Source organism: Physeter macrocephalus, chromosome 2 (genome assembly GCF_002837175.3).
Source record: "Physeter macrocephalus isolate SW-GA chromosome 2, ASM283717v5, whole genome shotgun sequence".
NCBI classification, from domain to species: Eukaryota; Metazoa; Chordata; class Mammalia; order Artiodactyla; family Physeteridae; genus Physeter; species Physeter macrocephalus.
Genome location: NC_041215.1, coordinates 115,925,918 through 115,939,790, shown reverse-complemented (window position 1 = coordinate 115,939,790; position 13,873 = coordinate 115,925,918). Strand labels below are relative to the sequence as shown.

The 13,873-nt window shown below is 36.9% G+C and overlaps 1 protein-coding gene across 1 annotated transcript in view; it reads right to left on the bottom strand.

Annotated features, from left to right (window-relative positions):
• The window catches only part of SPAG16 (sperm associated antigen 16), a 906,896-nt gene that overhangs the window by 868,169 nt on the left and 24,854 nt on the right, over positions 1-13,873 (bottom strand). The window contains exons 4-5 of the mRNA XM_024124705.2: positions 6,594-6,712; positions 848-985 (exon numbers count right to left, since the gene is read on the bottom strand). Coding sequence (XP_023980473.1) covers positions 848-985; positions 6,594-6,712 — 257 coding nt within the window. The remainder of the gene's footprint in view (positions 1-847; positions 986-6,593; positions 6,713-13,873) is intronic.

Here is a 13,873-nt window from a genome sequence, read left to right as displayed (position 1 = left end):
ACCCCGCGTGCCGCGGAGCGGCTGGGCCCGTGGGCCGTGGCCGCTGGGCCTGCGCGTCCGGAGCCTGTGCTCCGCAGCGGGAGAGGCCGCGGCAGGGGGAGGCCCGCATGACGCAAAAAAAAAAAAAAAAAAAAAAAAAAAAAAAAAAAAATTAATGAACAAAGTATAAACTGTCTACTCCATATCTAAGCATTGATTTTTCATCTAACATTGTCTTAGATGAGTATGTTCACCCCAAGTCAACACATTCACATATTTGTCTTTGCCAGAATAACACTGCCCATTTATCTAAATTTGTTTGCCAAAAATTGCATGGCTTTCATTAATTTAGAAAGAAAGAAACATGCAGAGATATTTGGTTTCTGTTACGTTTCTCTTCTGTGCATAAATTCACGCTACGAAATTACAAAATAACAGCTTTCTTTGGGCAACTTTCAAATACTGAAATTGCTCTACTAAGAATACACTAGCTCCTTCCTTCCTCTAGCTTTCTATAATTTTATTATTATTTCAGAAATTAGCTTACCTCATAAGGGAAGATTTCCACAAGCCATGATAAGACTATCAAAATACATAAGGAAGCGAATGTTACATAACAAATTAACAACCTCCTGCACAACCCCCTGCATTCCACTCTTGTTGGTAAATTATAGTTGTGAGTGTTCTGCTCATCTGTTCAATTAATTGCTGGTGAAGCCTTTCATATTCTTTCCAACTAGAATTGACATATAATTCATTTCTCCAGAGTTAAAGCTCTGTTGCATTAACCACCATCCACCTATTAGCTGATTCAATGCCTTACTTTTATTTAGTCCAAAAAAAAAAAAGTCATTAAAAAATAACATACTCAGCTGCTTGTTTATAGTGCTTCAAGTCTTTCTTCAAAATTTTGTTCTCATTTTCTAAAAGCATATTCTGGGTGTAGACATCTGGAACATGCCCACCACCTCTAAGTTCAGTTACTCCATTCTGTATTAACTCATACCTAGGATAAAATCAAACAAAAGACTTTATATTGTTTCTTTCTACTACATTGGCTTAATTTATGTACATTTCAAAAAGTTAAATCACTTTTTAAAATTTTATTTATTTATTTATTTTTGGCTGCATCGGGTCTTCGTTGCTGCACATGGGCTTTCTCTAGTTGCGACAAGCGGGGGCTACTCTACGTTGCGATGTGCGGGCTTTTCATTGTGGTGGCTTCTCTTGCTGCTCTTGTTGCAGAACACGGGCTTCAGGCACGTGGGCTTCAGTAGTTGCGGCGCTCGGGCTTAGCTCCTCCACGGCATGTGGGATCTTCCCAGACCAGGGCTCGAACCCATGTCTCCTGCATTGGCAGGCGGATTCTTAACCACTGCGTCACCAGGGAAGCCCAAAAAGTTAAGTCTTAGGGAATGTTTATAGCGATAAGTTGCAATATAACTTTTTAAATTTAAAATGTCAATATTCATAAGATATTTTTAAAATAAAATATTAATGAATTGCTAAGTACTAATATCATCATGGTGCATAAAATATAAGTGAACATCTCCTATGCTCCAGGCACTAGTCCAGACACTGGTGAAATTAACAAAAATGTCCAAGTCCCTACCTATCTAATGGAGTTTCCATTCTAGTGTGGATGGTGATATATTCTATGAAGTAAAATAAAGCAAGATAAGAGAAACAGAGAGACTGAAGTAGAGAATGATAGGGGGTGTTTGTGATATTTTATATAAGGTGGCCAGAGAAAGTATAACTGACAAAGTGATATTTGAGCAGGGAACTGAAGGAAATGAGAGACTAAGCCATGTGGATATGTGCGAGAGGAGCATTCTTGGCTGATAGAAAAGTAAATGTAAAGGCCCTGAGACAAGGAGGTGTTTGACGTATACAATATAAAGCAAAAAGCCAGTACATCTGTAGTATTTGGAAACGGAGCCAACTAAGTGAGCAGGAAAGAGAATGGTGAGAGATAAGTCGGGAAGACAGCAGGGAGCCAAAAAGAGGAATGTGATTTTACTCTGAATCAGAAGCCATCGGAATGCTTTAAGAGACAAGTGACGCTGATCAGACTTACGTTTTAAAAAGATTAGTCTGGCATCTGTTTGAAGAAACTGACTCTAGAGAAGCAAGAGTAGAACCAGAGAGCCTAGTTAGGAGGCTGCTGCAACAGTTCAGGAGAGAAAGATTGGTGGCTTAGACAAAGTTGGTAACAGTAAAGATTGTGAGGAATGGGTATCTTCTGGACATGCTGTAAAGATGGAGCCAACAGGATTCTCCTACAGATCATCTGATCTGTAGGAGATCAAAAAAGAAAAGTCAAGGATGACTCCAAGGATGTGGGATGAGCAACAGACAGACATTTAGTGAAGTGGGGACAAATGCAGTAGGGATTGGGTGCTTAGATAAATCAAGGAACTGTGTCTATCCATGTTAAATGCAATATGTCTGCTGGGCAATTAAGTGAAAATGAACATTATAAGTACATGTCCAGAGTTCAGGGAAAAAGTTAGGACATGCAGTTTAAATCTGGGAATGATTAGTAAATAGATACACTTTAAAGTCACAAGATTGGAACAGGCCAGTTAGGAAGTGAATGTAAAGACAGAAGTAAGGAAGACCTAGGACTGTTTCAAGATTGGGAAGAGAAGGAAATACTACCAAATAGAGACTAAGAAAGAGAGGAGGCAGTGAAGTAGTGAAAGAATAGAAGAGTGCTTGGGTCACGGACCAAGTAAAGAAAGTGTTGCAAGAAATAAGAAATGGATAACAGTGACAAATGATGCAAGGAGAATGAACAGGAGGAGTACTGAGGATCGATCACTGAATTTGGCAATGTGAAGTCACTGAAAAAAGTTTCAGTAGAGTCATGGAGATGAAAGTGGAACTAGAGTAGGAATGAGAGAGTAGGAAATGAGGAAGTAGCAACAAACTCTTTCAAGGAGATAAGCTATAAAGCAGAGCCCAGGAAATCAAGATGAACCTAGAAGAGAAAGTGGAGTCCAGGGTGTTTTGTTTTCTTCTATTTTTTAATATATGACATATTATTGTACATCTCTATGCTTATGTGAGTGATTCAGCAGAGAAGGAAAAAGTTTACAGTGCAGGAAAGAGAGGGGACAATTGCAGGAGTCATGTGCTTGAGTAGGTGAGAGACGCTGGGATCCAGTAGAGGACAGATGGCCTCAGATGACTGGATATGGCTCAGCCGCTGTGACAGGAGAGAGGGAGAATGCTGACAACAGAGGTGGCAGGTTGGTAGAGAGGAAGCAAGAGTTGTGGAACTTCCATTTTCTCAGTGAAATAAGAAGGAACATCAGAAAATCATTTATAAATCTGTAAATAAGTACAATTTTAATCATTATATGTAGCAATTAATAAATTTAAATAAAAAACAACCAGAGCATAGAAAAACATTTCAAGTAATATAGTTATTAACAAAGAAATCCCTACAAAGCTTGCTGTAGATGAGCTCAACATTAGTTTAAAAACGTTTAATTTTCAGCATTTTCATATTTTAAATCTTAACTTTATTAATATATTACACATTATAGTCATATGTTTTGTGTTTTATATATATATCTTATACCAAAAAATAGCAAGAAAACCCCTGTAAAATATCTAAAAGCTTAAGATAATTGAATCAATATTAAATGATATTTGCCACAACTTACAAAACAACCAATAGATAACCATTTAAGCATAAAATCACTTTTCTATGTATATTTGGAAAGTGGTTTATACTTATCTCAAAAGAGAAGACATAAGGATTGACTGAAGTATTGGACCATAAAGTTTTTCTGACCATAAAATTGGTTTTCAGCAACTTGCTTTATTTAATGCGGAAAAATAATCACTAAAGAAATTATTTCAAGAAAAAGAAAAAGTGATATGAAGGCCACTAAAATAAATGCTATGTAAATAAATTAATATGTGGTAAAAGTTTTACCTGCACTACCCACATTTGAGTAATTATGTATTATGCCAAATTTTATTGGATAAAAGCAGCAATATTTACCCTTTTGTGAAAATTAAAGGAATATACTAATTTATAATTTATTCTAAAATTAAGAAAAAAATAAAATAGCAATAAATATTATAAATAATTGCACTATTACGTTTGATGGCATTTTTACTACCATCCAACATTCAGTAGAATGGTAGGAACAGAAGCCAAACTGGAGAGAACCAAGGATGTAAAAGAGTAAAGAAAGAAAGAAAATAAAGAGCCTGTTTTCAAAACATTTGGCTGTAAAGGGAAGAAGAGTTGGAGTAAGTTGGAGATAATAAGAGGAAAAGGAAAAGAGCAAGAATGTACATTTTGCATGAGTCCTGACCTTGTTAACAGCCAGCAAAACAGTCCAGTGGAGGAAAGGAGATGGTTGACATATGCTCGGTAAGCGTACATAAAATGCACTACCATAATTTCTCCATTTTAACCCTTTCTTTAATTTTGCCCCCAGGGAAATTATAATTGTCCACAGAGCACTTCTAAAGGGTCATAAAAATATCATTGACTAAACCCACAGTGCAGACTTTTTGTGGTTCATAGAATATTATGATGTATATAATCTTTTCTGTGTGTGTTAATGGTCAGAAAATAAATATTTAGAATTTGGAGGAAAAAAAAAAAGGTTTCTGGGCCATATGGTCTCTGCTGTGACTAATTAACTTTGCCATTATATGTAATAGTGTGAAAGCAACCACAGACAAATAGACAATACCTAAAAGATAGGTCATGGCTGTGTTCCAATAAAATTTTATTTACCAAAACAGGAGGCATGTTAGATTTGGCCCCAGAGCCTTAGTTTGCTGACCCCAGATTCAATGGATTTACTGCAATTACTGTTTGAGGAATGAAAGAACGTAAGTCAAATTTTACTGCCCAGGTTTTTTGGTTTTTGGAGTTTTTGTTTGTTTTTTGTGGGTTGTTTTTTTTGTTTTTACAAACCAACAATAGAGAAACCTTGCTTCACCACCTTTTGTAAAATTAAATGAATTTACAGCAATGATATATTACAAGTGTTTTTCTCTATAATAAGAAATTATAAAAATATATATATAATATTCCTATAGTCTTACTATGCATAATAAGTAAAGGTTTCTGATCAAAGTGAAAAATGTTTCATTTGAAATAAAAATATCCAATACAGTATAATCTCATTACAAATAATTTGTTATCTCATTACAAACTGGAGGCTAGGGATAAGAATAAAATAATTTGAACCACAGTATTACTAAGCCCATATAATGAAGAGTTATTTATACAAATTTTACATTATGATTATAATATTATGCTAAATGGAATGCTTACTTAGGGGTTCTATAATCTTAATACTATTGTACTTTTCTGAAATTTCATCTCAATTCAAATTGCTAAATCTAAAAGGATAATATGGCAACAAGCACCTAATTAAGAGCATACTTGGTTCCAGATTTCTCGAAGGTGATAATTTCATACTTTGGACTGGCCAAACATGTAAGCACTACATGTCCTAACGAATATCTTTAGAAGAAAAAAAGGAAACTGAACCACATTAATCTTTCATTAGTACTGCAAATTAACCATCTACCTACTTTTATAAGAATGTATTTTCTAATACATTTGTAATTATTTCTTAGGGACATTTTTATAAAAATTATTCACACAACTTCCAGATTCAGTAGGAAGAGTATTATTTTTCTACCATCAAACTTGTTCTTTTTCCTAAACCGTATTAATCAAAATGGTTCTACTAGTTATATTTAATAACATTAGACATGCAATTTAAAATAATGAAACTGATTTCTTCTGTGTGCATGGTCTCTGTAGATGAGAATGAAAAAAAGCAGAATATAAAAATTAAATCAAAGTTGGATTAGTAGAAATTACAAATTGCACCTATATTTAAAATTAGGATTGAACTCCAAAACACTATAAACAACTTTAGATATCATATCATTCCTTCTTTCTATAATATCAATGGCTTTTAAAAATCAAACACTTTATTATCCAATTATTTAATAATATTTTGTTAACAAATGTTAGGACTCTGAAAATGTGCCTGGTGACATTACCACTACAGCAAAGGAATAAAGACAGTATGCCTGCTGATTTTCATAACCAATAAGTTATTAAATTTTCCATTATAACAAGAAAAAGGTATCATTTGACAATGTAATTCCACTTACTTCTAAATGAAGGGATATTTGTAGAAAAGAAATTAGTTGTGTGAGTAGAGAAAAGCAGGCCATTACACTCTAAGTAAAACAAGCAAAGTAGTACTGTTAGTAGGATGTCTTAATACAGGAAATTATACCCTTATAATTATTCAAAAGACATTTTAAAAATATTTTATCAAATAGCTTCGTATTATATAACTACAGGAGACATTCCATGTTATTGATTCTTGAAAATCACCGAAATTTGTATATTTAGGAAAGATATTACAAATTTCTTTGAAATTGATATCCTGATTGTGTGTGTATGTGTGTTGTGGTTTCAGCGGTGGTGATGGGAAAAATTTCTATCCAGTTCATTCATTTTACATAAGCCAAGTCACTCAAAGTCTTTTAAGATGATTAAAAGTACACATGCTAAATAATGTTAGTATTTCTAGAGAACTATTTACCATTCAGACTGAAAGCAATCAAGAGTTCTGGTCATTCCCATTTTGATCAGGAAATTGCAGAGAAAGTCTTCTATTGCTTCAGGTACTGCATGCTTTGAAGAAAGGACTGTTTTCTGCTCCTAAAATTTAAATGTGTAATTACTTATTTTGAAAAGATCAAAGCTTTGACTAATTGTACACATAGGCCTTACATTCATTCATTCATTCATTAATTTTTTAAAGAATTTTGTTGAATATTATGTCCAGGAACTATTTTAATCACTAGGGATAAAACAGTGATGAAAACAGACAAGACTCAGTCCTCATAACTAATAGTCAAGAATATGGGGACAGAAAGTGAATAACTAAATTAAAAATATATAGTATGGTAGACGGTACTAAGTGCCTGGGGGTACAAACAGAGGGTTGAAGCGAGGGAAAGCCAGGTAGGGAGCAGATATGTGTGTGGAGCTGGGCTGCTATGTACATAGGGTGATGAAGGAAGATTTCATTGAGAAAGCGGCATCTGAACATAAATCTAGAGAAGAGGTAGAGTCATGTTCCAGATACAGCATTAGCAAGTACAAAGGCAGGCAAGACTGTGATTGGATTGTTTGAAAAACAATAAGGAGGTCAGCTTGCCCTAACAATAGTATATAACAAATTTTAAAAAAGAAAAAAAAATATGTATAGATCATTTAATTATTTTAATTATTATCATTATAAAAAGAAATGTGGTTTGGGTGCCTTGATTTCTAGAAACACTATGGAAGAAATTATGTGCAATAGAGGGCTCTTGTACTACTATTTCATAATAGAAATAAATAAGTCTATCAACTAGATTAGCAATCAGCTAACTGTTCTCATAAACAAAGTTTATTAGAACCCCACCATGCCCACTTATTTACATATTGTCTGTGGCTGTTTTTGCACTACAGTTGAGCAGTTGCAACAGAGACCTTATGCCCTTCAAAACACAAAATATTTTCTATGTGACCCTTGTGAGAACAAGTTTAGAGATCCTTAAACTAGAGAAATGGAGATATTTCAGCAAGTGAGATATGAAATTATGACAGTCATAACAACTACCATATCACATATCACAAAATAAATCAAGTAATGGGTAGATTCTTAATATCAACAGCATAATTGTCTCCAGAGTACATTCATTTTCTTCTCATTGGTAAGAACTCAGTAATCTCACTGAAGAATATTTGGATAGTCAGATCTATTTTCACCTATAGAAACCCAGCAATGGACTTTCCTTCCTACTTCCCCTTCCCAACTTGGTAATGGTTACAGACCAGGTTACAAAGAATGCACACAATGTTTACACAGAAATGCACTGAAGAAAGAGAATCTTTCTTGCTACAAAAAGTACTTTAAAAGTTCTATAAATACTTTAATGCTGATGTTAATTACTAGTGACTATTATGACAATCAAAATAGTGATGAGTATAAGAAAATTTAAGGGGCTACAGAAAATTCCTGACAAATGATGGGGTTTTAAAATAAAATTTTTTTAAAGCTCATTCAGAATAACTTCTCTTTCCTAAGATCATTAAAAAAGATATAACAATGACGATTATGTGTAGGACCCTGTATCAAACATCATGGGAAATGCCAAAATAGCAGAGTACAGCATGCCTGTCATCCATCAAGTTATTGAATTGTGGTAGAAGATTTTATATTTATAACTGTTAGGTAAGGGCATAATATAGCTCAAAGCAAACATTCATTTTACTTAATAAATGCTACCTTTTATTTTGGGTCAGTAAATTTGAACATGATATTTTACATGAGAAGGATGATAGTTGAAGGAATCAGGAACATAGGAGAAAAGGGAAGACAGACTGTACCTACTCTAGTTTCTAAAGATGCCTATGGACTGCTTGCTTACAAGATGCTTGTGTGTATGGTTGCAACACACAAGATTCCTGCCTTCTCAAATAAATGTATTCTCTTCCTGAACGCATCTTATACACACACCTTGAAACATCCAAAACAGAAATCCAACCGCTTTAAACTGCCATAGTCCTTACTTATACATTGAGATTTATAATCCTGACAATATATTTATGTATCTAATCTATAGTCCTTCAGCATTATACACCACACACACACACACACACACATTCCAAGCTGTAATGTGATCATAAATGTCTCTTTTATCTTTACAAATAATATTAAATTAACATATATTTGCTGAATATGCCAGGCACTGTGTGAAAAGTTCTAGGAATTAAATATGAATAAGACACCATTCCTGTCTCAAGGAATTGAAAGACCAGTTGAGTAAAAAACAAAACATGTAAACAAATAACAGTACAGAAGCTCTACTATTTGTGATTAGTTTTGATTATAAAAGCCTGTTTATAAGTCTACACAGAACATCGTACATACAGCCAATAGGTACATTTATGTAATTTTAAGTTGCATTTTTATCTCAATTATACAATATATACAACTCTCATTACAGCTTTAAAACTAATTTAATGATGGTGTTAATAAATCACCTCAGAATAAGGACAAAAAGAGGCAAGGCTCTAAAAACTAGCAAATATGCCTCACTTTACAAAATGCTGAATTATTAAAAAATCCATCTACATGTGACCCAGAAATCTGTTGGAGACAAAAGTGGCTCTAGCATGTTGCTTAGTTTTCTCTATGAAAGTTATAAAGGTGAAATTTTCTAATTAGAGAGGTTTCTAAATAGTGTCCTGTGTGAAAAAATAGAGATAGTCTTGGTAAAGTGATAAAGGTGGAAAGTATTTCACTTGTCTTGGGTAGGTAAAAGAAGGCGTTGTTAAGAAAGACTCTTAAGTTGGAATTTATAAAAGAAGAGGAAGTTCAATGGGTGAAGAAGGATGGAAGGAAATTCAAGGCAAGAAAAACATCAGAGGCAAAGACAAGGAATGAGAGTTCAGTCCATTCAAGCTCAAGGTCTTACGGAGAAAGGACCAAAGAGAAAGTTGGAAAGCCAGACAGAAAGCACATCAAAAGGTCAAGGGAGATGGAAGGATGGAGACACATTGGTGATTTAAGTAGAGCAGTGATAAATTCAAATTTGTGTTTAAAACCTCGTTTACATGCAAGTAGAAAGAGGCACAGTATCAGCAGCATGACAGTAGCTCTGATGAGAGAAGACAGAAGGTGAATCTGAGAGAAACTAAGTAAGGGATGAAAGCGAAGAGAAGGATATGAGATATGTTGAGAACAAAATCAGACAGGACTTAAGAATTAATTAAATGTTGAATAGCAAAGAATTATTGGACCATATATCAAAACTGTCTTGATATAGTTTGAACTATTCCAGTCAGTGAGTTCCTTTGAAAACTGTTTTTTGACTCCTGAGAATCAACTCTTTAATTCAAATTAAGTCAAAGATACTAGTTTGGGGCTTCCCTGGTGGCGCAGTGGTTGCGCGTCCGCCTGCCGATGCAGGGGAGCCGGGTTCGCGCCCCGGTCTGGGAGGGTCCCGCGTGCCGTGGAGTGGCTGGGCCCGTGGGCCATGGCCGCTGGGCCTGCGTGTCCGGAGCCTGTGCTCCGCGACGGGAGAGGCCGCAGCGGTGTGAGGCCCGCATACCACAAAAAAAAAAAAAAAAAAAAAAAGATACTAGTTTGGAGAATCTATAGGCAAGGCTCGGGGTACAAGTAGCCTGGTTCTTTAACTGAAATTAAATGTGTACATCAAGGGACTAGGAACTCAATAAAGACAAACAGCTCTTTTTATTGTGATTTAATCATTGAACCGATAAAAATAATGAAAATTATTTTATGTATTTATTTCATTAGCATTTATGATATGTAAGATTTAAAATGAACTTTAATGAAACCAAAGTCTAAATCAAAGGAGGAGACCTTCAAGATGGCAGAAGAGTAAGAAGTGGAGATCACCTTCCTCCCCACAAATACATCCAAAATACATCTACATGTGGAACAGCTCCTACAGAACACCTACTGAATGCTGGCAGAAGACCTCAGACTCCCCAAAAGGCAAGAAACTCCCCACGTACCTGGGTAGGGCAAAAGAAAAAAGAATAAACAGAGACAAAACAATAGGGACGGGATCTCCACCACTGGGAAGGAGCTATGAAGAAGGAAAAGTTTCCACACACTAGAAGCCCCTTCACGGGCGGAGACGGGAGGTGGCGGGGGGGAAGCTTCGGAGCCACGGAGAAGAGCACAGCCACAGGGGTGCGGAGGGCAAAGCGGAGAGATTCTCACACAGAGGATCGGTGCCGACCAGCACTCACCAGCCCGAAAGGCTTGTCTGCTCACCTGCCGAGATAGGAGGGGGCTGGGAGCTGAGGCTCGGGCTTCGGAGGCCAGATCCCAGGGAGAGGACTGGGGTTGGCTGCATGAACACAGCCTGAAGGGGGCTAGTGCGCTACATCTAGCTGCGAGGGAGTCCGGGCAAAAGTCTGGAGCTGCCGAAGAGACAAGAGACTTTTTCTTCCCTCTTTGTTACCTGCCTGAGGAGAGGGGATTCAGAGCGCCGCTTAAAGGAGCTCCAGAGACAGGCGCGAGCCATTGCTAACAGCGCGGACCCCAGAGACGGGCATGAGACACTAAGGATGCTGCTACCGCCACCAAGAAGCCTGCATGCAAGCACAGGTCACGATCCACACCTCCCCTCCCTGGAGCCTGTGCAGCCCACCACTGCCAGGGTCCCGTGATCCAGGGACAACTTCCCCGGGAGAACGCACAGCATGCCTCAGGCTGGTGCAACGTCACACTGGCCTCTGTTGCTGAAGGATCACCCCGCATCCGTACCCCTGCCTCCCCCCGGCCTGAGTGAGCCAGAGCCCCCCCCGAATCAGCTGCTCCTTTAACCCCATCCTGTCTGAGCAAAGAACAGACGCCCTCAGGTGACCTGCACGCAGAGGCAGGGCCAAATCCAAAGCTGAACCCCAGGAGCTGTGCAAAGAAGAGAAAGGGAAATCTCTCCCAGCAGCCTCAGGAGCAGCAGATTAAATCTCCACAGTCAACTTGGTGTACCCTGCACCTGTGGAATACCTGAATAGACAACAAATCATCCCAAAATTGAGGCGGTGGACTTTGGGAGCAACAATATATATTTTTTTTTCCTTTTTCTCGTTTTGTGACTGTGCATGTGTATACTTCTTTGTTTGATTTTGTCTATAGCTTTGTTTTTACCATTTGTCCTAGGGTTCTGTCCTTTGTTTTTTTTCTTTTTAGTATAGTTTTTAGCACTTTTTATTATTGGTGGATTTGTTTCTTGGTTTGGTTGCTCTCTTCTTTCTTTCTTTCCTTTTTTTTCTTTTTTTATTACTTTTAAAATTTCTTTTCAATATTTTTTATTTTTAAAACTTTATTTTATTTTATTTTATTTTATTTTTTCTTTCTTTCTTTCATTTATTCTCCCTTTTCTTCCAAGCCATGTGGCTGACAGGGTCTCGGTGCTCTGACCAGGTATCAGGCCTGTGCCTCTGAGGTGGGAGAGCCGAGTTCAGGACAATGATCCACCAGAGACCTCCCGGCCCCATGTAATATCAAATGGCAAAGCTCTCGCAGAGATCTCCATCTCAATGTTAAGACCCAGCTCCACTCAACGACCAGCAAACTACACTGCTGGACACCCTATGCCAAACAACTAGCAACACAGGAACACAATCCCACCCATTAGCAGAGAGGTTGCTGAAAATCATAACAAGGTCACAAACATCACAAAACACACCAACAGATGTAATCCTGCCCACCAGAAAGACAAGATCCAGCCTCATCCACCAGAACACAGGCACTAGTGCCCTCCACCAGGAAGCCTACACAACCCACTGAACCAACCTCAGCCATGGGGGGTGGACACCAAAAACAATGGAGACTATGAACCTGCAGCCTGTGAAAAGGAGACCCCTAACACAGTAAGTTAAGCAAAATGAGAAGACAGAGAAACACACAGCAGATGAAGGAGCAAGGTAAAAACCCACCAGACCAAACAAATGAAGAGGACATAGGCAGTCTACCTGAAAAAGAATTCAGAGTAATGATAGTAAAGGTGATCCAAAATCTTGGAAATAGAATGAAGAAAATACAAAAAAAAGTTTCATAAGGACTTGGAAGAACTAGAGATCAAACAAACAATGATAAATTGTACAATAAATGAAATTAAAAATTCTCTAGAAGGAATCAATAGCAAAATACCTGAGGCAGAAGAACGGATAAGTGACCTGGAAGATAAAATAGTGGAAATAACTACTGCAGAGCAGAATAAAGAAAAAACAATGAAAAGAATTGAGGACAGTCTCAGAGAAATCTGGGACAACAGTAAATGCACCAAGATTCAAATTATATGGGTCCCAGAAGAAGAAGTGAAAAAGAAAGGGACTGAGAAAATGTTTGAAGAAATTATAGTTGAAAACGTCCCTAATATGGGAAAGGAAATAGTCAACTCCAGGAAGTGCAGAGAGTCCCATATAGGATAAAAACAAGGAAAAACATGCCAAGACATATATTAATCAAACTATCAAAACATAAATACAAAGAAAGAATATTAAAAGCAGCAAGGGAAAAACAACAAATATCAACCAAGGGAATCCCCATAAGGTTAACAGCTGATTTTTCAGCAGAAACTCTGCAAGGCAGAAGGGTGTGGCAGGACATATTTTAAGTGATGAAAGGGAAAAACCTACAACCAAGATTACTCTACCCAGAATGGATCTCATTCAGATTCAACGGAGAAATTAAAACCTTTACAGACTAGCAAAAGGTAAGAGAATTCAGCACCAACAAACCAGCTTTACAACAAATGCTAAAGGAACTTCTCTAGGCAGGAAACACAAGAGAAGAAAAGACCTACGATAACAAACCCAAAACAATTAAGAAAACGGTAATAGGAACATACATATCAATAACAACCTTAAATGTAAATGGATTAAATGCTCCAACCAAAAGACACAGACTGACTGAATGGATATAAAAACAAGACCCGTATATATGCTGTCTACAAAAGACCCACTTCAGACCTAGGGACACATACAGACTGAAAGTGAGGGGATGGAAAAAGATATTCCAATCCATGAAGAAGATATAACAATTGTAAATATTTATGCACCCAACATAGGAGCACCTCAATACATAAGGCAAATACTAACAGCCATAAAAGGGGAAATGGACATTAACACAGTCATAGTAAGGAACTTTAACACCCCACTTTCACCAGTGGACAGATCATCCAAAATGAAAATAAATAAGGAAACACAAGCTTTAAATGATACATTAAACTAGACAGACTTAATTGATATTTATAGGACATTCCATCCAAAAACAACAGAATACAC